Source organism: Sceloporus undulatus, chromosome 6 (genome assembly GCF_019175285.1).
Source record: "Sceloporus undulatus isolate JIND9_A2432 ecotype Alabama chromosome 6, SceUnd_v1.1, whole genome shotgun sequence".
NCBI classification, from domain to species: Eukaryota; Metazoa; Chordata; class Lepidosauria; order Squamata; family Phrynosomatidae; genus Sceloporus; species Sceloporus undulatus.
In genome coordinates, this window is record NC_056527.1 from 163,119,389 (window position 1) to 163,129,448 (window position 10,060).

The 10,060-nt window shown below is 43.3% G+C and overlaps 2 protein-coding genes across 2 annotated transcripts in view; one reads left to right on the top strand and one right to left on the bottom strand.

The window, feature by feature from the left end:
• Positions 1-347: 347 nt before the first annotated feature.
• MRPS11 (mitochondrial ribosomal protein S11) lies at positions 348-8,768 on the bottom strand. The gene is made up of 6 exons (XM_042471012.1): positions 8,642-8,768; positions 7,691-7,813; positions 6,472-6,570; positions 4,915-5,044; positions 1,831-1,896; positions 348-679 (listed from the first exon to the last, which is right to left on the bottom strand). Exons 1-6 carry the CDS (start codon positions 8,680-8,682, stop codon positions 572-574), a joined length of 567 nt encoding a protein of 188 aa, XP_042326946.1. The 5' UTR covers positions 8,683-8,768; the 3' UTR covers positions 348-571.
• Positions 8,769-9,124: 356 nt separating this feature from the next.
• The window catches only part of MRPL46 (mitochondrial ribosomal protein L46), a 7,828-nt gene continuing 6,892 nt past the window's right edge, over positions 9,125-10,060 (top strand). The window contains exon 1 of the mRNA XM_042477659.1: positions 9,125-9,353. Coding sequence (XP_042333593.1) covers positions 9,159-9,353 — 195 coding nt within the window. The 5' untranslated portion in view covers positions 9,125-9,158. The remainder of the gene's footprint in view (positions 9,354-10,060) is intronic.

Consider the following 10,060-nt stretch of genomic DNA (forward strand, 5'->3'; position numbering starts at 1 on the left):
TAAGAACCAAGATATTTCATTAGTTAGCTCATAAAAATGAACTTCTGCCAGCCAACAGTGAAAATAATGTATTGGGAAAAGGTGGCCTCTTTCACTTTGGCAGCTGCAAATGGGTAGAAAAATTGCTTGGCAGTGCCAATGCCTGGCTGTTTTTATGATTACTGACTTTTTACACCCCTTCTGATTGTAGCAGAAACCTATTTTGTTCAAAGTTTGATCCCATGTGTGGTTTGAACAAAACAAGCAATAGTCTGAATGCTGTTATGGAGAAAACCAGCAGTTGTAAATAAATAAATAAATAAATGCCAATCAATGTGCCAGCTTGAGAAACAAACACAGAAACACGGTAATTTAACATACAGACTTTATAGACATTTCTTGTGCAACAAGTAAAAAATAAAATTGTATTGCATTCATTGCTTGTAGTCATAGTGGCAAAACCCAAGGCTGTCCACATTTTGGTAGGTGCAGGAAGAATGGAGGAATAGCCTTGCCATCTCAAGACGGCTACAGAAGCCACCTGAGAACCAGACGCCCATAAATATTGAAGAGTCCTTCTCAACCCCATCTCTCACAGCCTTCGTACTTTCCGAGGTCGGCAGCCATTGTGTGGAATTGGGGTGTTGTCTGTGATGGAGATCACCTCCAAACCACCCATGGTGAGTCCTTTGATAGCAGCCTAAAAAAAGAAAGAAATGCCTCACTTTCCCCTCCAGATAAAACAACATTTAGCTCTTCATATAGAAACACAAAGTTGCCTTATGCAAAATCAGATTATTAGGGGCCCTTTCATACTACACAATCATAGCAGTATGATTCCACTTTAACTGGCATGGCTGCATCCTATGGAGTCCTGGGTTTGTCATTTGCTGAGACGCTAGAGCTCTCTGGCTGAGACTAATAAATACCCCTCCCTAAACTTTAAGCCCCAGGATTCCATAGGATGTTGTCATGGTATACAATCACATTGGTATAGCTGTGTAGTGTGAAAGGGCCCCAGTCCAGAAGGCTCAGGATTGATAAGTTGATTGGCAATGGGTTGTCCAGGAGTGTATCCACATTACACAATTATCACATTTTAAAATGAGCCCTTTTAAACTACTATGGCTCCATTCTATGGAATCCTGAGATTTCTAGTTCAGTGTGGACAAAGTCTATGGCAGAGAATTTTATATACCTCACCAAAGTGCAAATCAGAGGATGAACCCATAGTAGTGAATGATACTATCAAATGACCACAGTTGTGTAGAATTGATAGACTCCTGGTTTCTGAAAATGGCCTTTGTAAACCCTGACTTAGAGATACTGGGGGAATGAACTGGAGGCTTTCACCATTCAAAACAGATGTTTCACCAACGAGCTATCAGCCTTCTTTTGCTAAACTACTGCAATCTAGAGCAATTTTCTTCCACCTAGCACTGGAGCCCTCTGTGTTCTGGATTACAACTACCATCAGCCCCAGCCAGAATGGCCTGTAAATAGGTATGATCAGGGCTGTAGTCCAAACAAATGGATAGGTGGACTAGAATGGGACAGGGGCATGTAGTTGGATAATTTTTTATCCAGTAGATGGAGATATATGGGAAAGAACAGCATTCATCTCCACCTGAAATGCAGTTGCTTATTCCATCCCTAAGCCCTCCATTTACCTGCCACCTCTCCCTTTTCTTTATGCCTCATCACAATGACCACAATTTAAGATGGTATGCTACTTGGGGCAGAGATCTATCCCCGCCTAGATTCTGCACAAACTGTCCAGTGTGAAACTAAAGTGCTGTTTGCATTAATGGCATTCAGATGAGGATTAGAAAGGAAATTGCAAACACATACCATTCGTCCAGGTCCTAGGCCTTTCACCACAACTCGAACATGTGATACACTCTTTGCACAGGCTTTCTGGGAAGGAGGAGAAAAGGGGGGGGGGACAATTTTGTCTATTTAGCCACAAAACATTAATGCTGCCAACCAAAGTTTAAAGACGGGGGGAAGAGGAGGGGGAGAAAAAGAAGAGGCAGCAGGGTAGCAACCATGGACAGTCTTTGTAGATTCATGCATCATCATAATTGTTGTTATTATTCATGCATGTCAAAGAATTTGCTTCATTTAGACAAAAATCAAAATTAAAATGCTCAGCTGTAGGGCTTCTATTTCTACTACCCTTAGTCTTCTGTTATTATTAATTTTTTTTACATATAGAGGCTAATGACAGCTTTGACAATTCTGCTATGCTAAGTTTGCCATCTAGTGGCTATTTCAAGCCCTCTTATGTACACCAATACTTCCACAATTTCTGAGTGCCACACCACAGTTATCAACAACATCATTGTCCTCAAGGATAAAAGGGCAGTTATACATTCTTTGTATACATAAATAGATTTAAACAAAAGACATGATACATGTATAAGAGCTGTATATCCCTTTGAAATCTAGAAGCTGATTTATAATGAATGACACCATTGGTCCACTAGCTCAGTGTCAAATATGACTGGTAGCAAGACTTTGCTTTTTCAAGCAAGAATCTTATTCCTATCTTATCTTTTCTGATCTGGGAAACTGAAAAAGGCCAGGCCTGATTAGTACTTGGATGGAAGACCACAAGAGAATGGCCGAGATCTCCAAGTAGGGACCCTGGGATCTCAGCTATTCCCTGATAGTCTTCCATCCAAGTTGAATAGGCCCTTGGTATCCGTTGGGGTTTTGTTCCAGGACTGCCTGTGTATGCTCAAGTCTCATTATATACAATTATATACAATGGCGTAGTAAAATGCTGTCCCTTAAATGAAATAACAAAATATTTTCAAGGCATGGACGGCTGCCTCCATGGATGCAGAATCTGTAGATACGGAGGGCTAATTTTACTAGTCAAGCTTAACCTTGCTACCTTTCCCAAATCAGAAAGGATCAGACATATTCAGATTGTTATTCTTGTGTTTGGTGGAGAACATTCCCTGATAAGCACACACAGGATTAGTTATGCAGACTTAGTAATGGAAAACATGACTCATGAAGTTCTGTTCCTTAGTGAGCACTCAGTGTATTCTGCCTACCCTTAGAAGGTGGCCAGGCACCCTACAGGGGCCTTTAACACACAACCAATGGCAATTCCACAGCACTGGCAAATTAGTTCAGTCAACCAGGGAAGGGATTACTAGTTAGAAAACTCTGTTGGTCTCTGCTGCCCAGTACCTGCCTAGGGAAAAACATTTAAGGGAAATAAAGGAAGAAGAAATAAGGAGGCAGCAATCTAGGTCTCAATGGGGCTTTAAGCATATTTGCTTACAGACACCACAGGTCTAATTTGCTCAAATCTAGTGCTGCTTAGGGCTGCAGTGCTAATATACAACATATACTAGTACGCCAATGGCTATTAGTCATGATGGCTTGTATTAACTCCAGCATCAGAGGCAATCTGCCTTTCGGTACCAGTTGCTAGGGAACATGAGCAGGTGGGTACCATTGTGTCCGAGTCCTGCTTGTGGGCTTCCTAGAGAAATCTGGCTAACCACTGTGAGAACTGAATGTTGGGCTAGATGGGCTGTAGGTCCCAGCCAGTATGGCTCTTCTTAACTATACAAGGTTTGTTTCCATGGGGGCAGAGGTCAAAGACATAGCTGTGTTAATCTGGAACATCAGTATGCAAAGGGATCTTGCAGCACTTTTGAGACTAACTGTGCAAAAGAAATTGTAGCAAGAGCTTACGGAGAGTTGGTCTACTTCCTCAAATGCAAATAAGGAAATAGATCAAGTCTATGAAAGCTTATGCTACAACTTCTTTCACACAGTTATTCTCAAAGGTGCGATAAGATCCCTTTCCACATCGATATACAAGGATGAATAGTAGAGGAGGCCCTGCCATTTGGCATAAGGAAGATATCACATCAGGTAGCGATGTTGGTGAGCCAGGGCAAAGGTGACAGTCATAGAATCGTGACAGTCTCTGGGCTATTCCTCTTGGGCACAACTATTTATGCCATATAAGCTGTTATAGGTCCAAAGCACACTGCAGAAATAATCCAGTTTGAGACTGGTTAACTGCCCTGGCTCAGTGCTAGTGAATCCTGGGAATTGTAGTTTATTGTGGCACCAGAGCTTTCTGACAAAGGCAGCTAAATGCATCAAAAGACTATAGTTACCAGAATTTTCTACAACTGTATCAGGGCATTTAAAGTAGTCTCAAATGATTATTTCTGCACTGTGTTTTGGACCACTGTCTTCCTAAACTGGCCTCTTCAGGTGTGGAGAAGAACCAGTTCTAGGTTTACTGTCACACTAAGTAAGCTGCAGTTTAGGATCTCACATTATTAAGGGATTCTGTAGGAAAAGAGGAACACCACATTAAAGATAGATAGACACCATCAAAGAAGCCACAGCTCTGGATTTGCAAAACCGGAGCAGGGCTGCTGTATTACATGGTGGCTTAGAGGTCTCTTGTTGATAGGGTTGACACACATTGAAGTCAACTTGACACCAATCAACAACAACAAAGATAAAAACATATAAGTTTAACAACACCATCTCCATTTCAAGCTTTAACACATTTTCTTTGGTTACACTAAGGAATCTTTTAAACATGACAAAGTTTAAGACATAAGGATGTCTTAATCTAGTCCTGTGGAAGACACTGTCCTGAAGGGAGTTAAAATGCAGGTTCGGCCAACTGCTATAAAGGGATTTGGGGGCATGTTGCTTCAGGCAACAAAATCTTGGAACAGCCTTGATGGGAGTGCAGACTAGTGCAATATTGGGATTATCTGTATGTAAACCAGTTGTTGATTCAAAGTGCTACCAAATCATAAGAGCAACCCTGATCTCACCCACTTTCCCCAAATCTGGAGATAAGCCCTTGCTTGCCTTGGCCTCCTTACTTGCAGAATTGTTATCACTAAGTTGAGGAACACCACAGACTTCACTTACAGCTGCTGCTGAAATTCCAGTAGTCTGAGCTGCAATGGCTGTAGCCTTCTTAGCGTTCTTGAACCCTTCGGTGCCACAGGTAGACAGGGCCAGAGGGACGTTCTGAGGTGAAACAACTTGGATGTGAGTGCTGCAGGCATGGCAAAAAGGGGAGATGATAAGAGAAAAGTGGCATTCTGTTAGAAATCCACATGAGAGACTTTTTCTGGTGATTCTTAACTCTTTGGTGACTTGGTTCAATGGAGTTAAACTCTTCTGTTGCAGGTGGCAGGGAGCAGAAAAAAAAGATCAATGAAAAATGTTGGATGGAAATAGGTTCCGTGTTTCCTACTGTTGTTTGTGCTTCCCTCTATCTTTGCAATTGTTATATGGGTGGTTTTGTTGTTCCTTTTTTTTAATGCTCCAAGACATTTAGGGTTGCACTGCAGAGCATGCAAAGTGACCTTTACAATACCACAATTATGTAAAGCTCCAAAGGAGTCAGTTATTGCTACCATTCTAATTTTCAAATAGCATTCCTTTACCATTTCTGAAAAGTAATGAAAATAATGACTTTTCATTGCTTTTAAAACAAACATGTGAATGTTAAATGTTTCTGGCCTATGCTAGGAAATACATTTTCTTCCTGTCCTCTTTGTTGTGACCACAACAAGCACAGCTTTTCGGACAATGGCACAGAACAAGACAGCACATGAACCAGGGGATGTTATTCTTCACTCCATTTAGTCTATTAAAATAATTACTTTTAGTTACTTTTAAAACAAGCATGTGATTGTTATAAGCTGCTGGCCTGTGCTGAAAAACATCCACTCCTTCTGTCCTCTTTGCTGTGTCAACACCCACAACAGCTCATGAGACAGTGGCATAGGCACAGAATAATCCACACTTGAACCAGGAGATGTTCCTCTGTGGCCCATGTAGTGAGGCCACACTGCTGTAACTATAAAATTACAGTTAAAGCTACAACTCCAGCAACTACACAACGGAAGGAGCAAAGTTATTCCTAACAAAGTTACAATCATAATGTAAATTAATTGTACCATTGTACAGAATTAATTATAAGCAACTAGTTACTGGTACTAGGTACAAACACTCGGACTCTTCTTGTTCTTACCTTGAACATTTCCAGGTTGTGTCTATTTAGACTGCATGTGCACTGCAGAATTAATGCGGTCCGACACTGCTTTAACTACTGTTGCTCAATGCTATTGAATTATGGAATTTGTAGTTTTCCAAGGTCTTTAGTCTTTTCTATCAGAGAATGCTGGTGCCTCACTAAACTACAAATCCCAGAATTCCACAGCAACAGCAAGTACATTTATATACTGCTCATCAGTGCTCTTAAGCATTCTCTAAGTGGTTTACAATGTGTAAGCTAGTTGCCCCCAACAAGATGGGTACTCATAGGATGGAGCCATGACAATTAAAGTAGTGTCAAACTATATTATTTCTACAGTGTGGATGCAGCCCAAGTCTTCTTATTGGATGGGACTGACCCAACACACAGCCACAGAATGCCCCTCACTAGTTATATGCAAACAATCGACTGCCTCTTACTTGTTATATGTAGCTTTGATATGGACTATTGGGATCTCTTCAAATTTCTTTCCAGCCCACCTCAGAGAGCTCTCTCTTCCTGGTGCTGGCGGGTAAAAGCTAAAGAAGAAAAGGGGCAAGAAGGAACATATTTAATTGGTCATCTAAGTTCACACTGTAAGTTTCAGCCAGGCTATCATTCAGAAAAGAACTTCTACTAAACATAGGGAGATTTAAGAAGTCAACTGGTGAAAGTGTAAAGTTTCTATTTTATTATTTAAATGTACTTCCAAAAGTCTTCCATCTATGGATTTCAAAATGTACAATATAAAATACATAAAATCAATATATGTACGCTGTCTTTATCTAAACAAATGAATAACACAGTCAGCTGAACTACACTGGTAAAGTCTGCAAAAACAAGCACACCTGCAACATGCACTTAAAAATAAGAAAGTTTGGTGCATGTGAATAAGTACTTTTTAACTAACTGGCAGAACTTATACTGTCCACAGAGTCTCTAAAGCAAGGGCTGAGAATGTGTTCTCCTCTGAACAGAGACTTCCAACAGTCCTAGAGATCTCAGCCTATAGTGAAGAATGCTGGGAGTTGCAGTATATGTGTATCTAGAAGGCCTCATGGGAAAATCATTACATGATCTGAGGGTTTACCTCTGCTAGCATAGTAAAGACTTCTGATGACAATACCGAAGAGGCTGATCTATATGGAAGAAGCAACTTAGACTGTCCCCTACCTATTTAGGGTCTTATAAGTCAATGCAGCTCAAAAGGAAACAGTCAGACCATTATTTCTGTACCAATGAAATAAGCACACACTAAGTTGTTCCAGTAAAATCTGTTGCTGCTGTTTGTCTTCATGTCAGTTCTGATTTACCGCAATCCTGAGATGAACGAATCACAGGGGTTTCTTGTCAAGATCTTTTCAAGGAGGTTTACCTTTGCCTTCCTCTAAGGCTGAGAGAGTGTGACTTGCCCCATGTCACCAAGTGGGTTTCCATGGCCAAACGGGGAATTCAAACCCTGGTCTCCCAGAGTCCTAGTCCAACATTCAAAGCACTACACCATGTTGGCTATCACTAAGCATCCTAACCCCTTCACTTTTGTGTACTGTATTTAATCAGACAAACTCATGACTGCAATGAAGGGCATCATTACTTCCCAAAAGAAAAAAGAGCAGGCCACATCCCAGCACTTTCTTTGAAACCACAAAGGCGCTTTACCTGAAGTTGCTCTTGTTTATAGCCTCTGCCTCCTCAACCGGGGCAGTGGCTGAATCCTCCGCTAACTCCTGCAGCCTCTGGATCCCTGTCTGGACGCCCCGAGAAAGGGCAACGCCGCAGGTGCTGAAAGAAGGGAGAAGCGGGGTGTCGGTTACTGGTCAGGACTAACCAATTCGTTCTACCTGCTGACATCGAAGTTGCCCATATGTAAGGTGTACCTTTTGCCAACTGATCATGGCAAATAACGACCAGCAACAGTCAAGGAGTTCTAGAAAAAGTAGTGCCGTCACTCTGTAATTTAAAAGATCATTTTAATGTTGCCAGTTGTTTGTGCCACAGATTTAGTGATACGTGGCGGTACTGCGGCCACTTAACGAGACTCATGTGTGAAAGGGATCTGGGAGTCCAAGTAGACCCCAAGTTGAACATGAGCCAACAGTGCGATGCAGCAGCTAACAAGGCCAATGCAATTCTAGGCTGCATCGATAGAAGTATACTGTCTAGGTCGAGGGAAGTAATAGTGCCACTCTATTCTGTTCTGTTCAGGCCCCACCTGGAATAATATTGTCTTCTCTGGTGCCACAAGAAACTACAGTTCCCAGGATTCCCTAGCACTGAGCCAGGGCAGTTAAAGCAGTCCCAAACTGGGTTATTATTCTTCCCAATGTGTTTTGGACCCTAGATTCATTCAACCTCAGGTTGCATCTTGCACTGAAGAATTAAGACACAGCCTTGGTAAAAATGCTATGGAATTCTGGGATATGTAGCTTTGTGACTTCTCTGTGATACAGAGAGACGTACATATCCCAGGATTCCATAGCATGGGGCCAGGCTTCTCTGCCAAAAGGTGCTGGTGCATCACAAAACTGTTGTTGGTGTTGTTGTTGTGTGCCTTCAAAACTGCATTATCCCTGCAGTGCAGAGGCACCCTCCCTCCCTGAAACCTCTTACCCCAAAAGCCCATTTCGGGCGGCCGCGAACAAACTAATCATGGCCCTTCGCCGCCACCGTCTCTCGCCCGCTCTCTCTCTCTCTCCTGCTTCCCAAGGAGTTGAGAACAGCCCGCAACAACCGTCGAACGCTCTTCTCGCGATATGCCGTACGCCGTACGAGAGGAGACAGCAAGATGGCGGCGCCCACTATAAGGAGCCTTTCAGCTGAAGCCAAGATGGCGGCGCCCATGTCTGCAAAGCGTTGTACGGAAAATGTCCCTTTGGGCCCAAATTGTATTTTGTTTTTTGAGGGAAACTTATTTCAATCGTTAACCAACACTAGACTGACTTAACAGCAACGTTTGTTGTTGTCATTTCTGCAGCGCGGCTTTATTTTGGGCAGACTTTTCCTATCTCTATACTTCACTCTTGGCCGGAAATGGAGGCCATGGGAAAGCCACGCCCCGTGCCACGCCCCATTCTTCAGGACCGGCTTCCGGTCGCGGTGCATTCTGGTCGAGTCCAGCGGCGACAAAATGGCGGCGCCCTTCCGCCGGGGGCTGCAGTGGTTGAGTATCCCGGCTTCCCTTGCTTTTTCTCGGGGCTTTTCTGCCTCTTCGGGGCCGGCCTCGAAATGGCGGCTGTTCGGGGCGCTTTGCCTGCAGAGGCTGCCCAGAGTGACGCAGGCGATGAGCCCCAAGGAGAAAGAGATGGCCGAGATGCTGCAGCAGGTGAGAGAGGGAAGGCCATGTCCATATTGAGACCCTTTAACTGCCCTGGCTCAGTGCGAAGGAATGCTGGGAGTTGTAGTTTATTATGGCCCCAGGCACAATATTATTCCAGGTGGGGCCTGAGCAGAATAGAGTGGCACTATTACTTTCCTTGATATACTATACTTCTATTGATGCAGCCTAGAATCGTATTGGTCTTGTTAGCTGCTGCATTGCACTGTTGGCTCATGTTCAACTTGTATGTGCCAATTATATTGTATTAGTTTCATGTGTGGCACACTTTGCCGCTGGACGCTTTAACGCCATGTGCCTTTCCCTCATTTTATGCTCACAGCAGCCCTTTGAGGTGGGCCATTCCAAAAGAGTGCTTGGCCCAAAGTTTCAGGACTCAGTGGGGACTTGAAGTCAGGACTTCCAAATCTTAGCCCAGTAGGCTTTACTAATACAATATAAGTCCCTAGTGCTTTGGAGTAGGGCTGGAAAATATGTGAAACACTTATGCTGTTGTGCATGGGGCTTCTGTAAGGCTGTGTATGTCAGTATTTATGCTTCACTGAAGGGAAGTTTGAATGCGGCTTCTGTTAGGCATGGTTTGGTAATAATGGCTATACCTTAGAGCAGGGGTAGGCAACCTTTTGGAGCCAGGGGCCGGGTTGGTGTCCCCCAGACAAGTTGGGGGGCCGAAGCCGAGGGGTGGAGCTTCCACC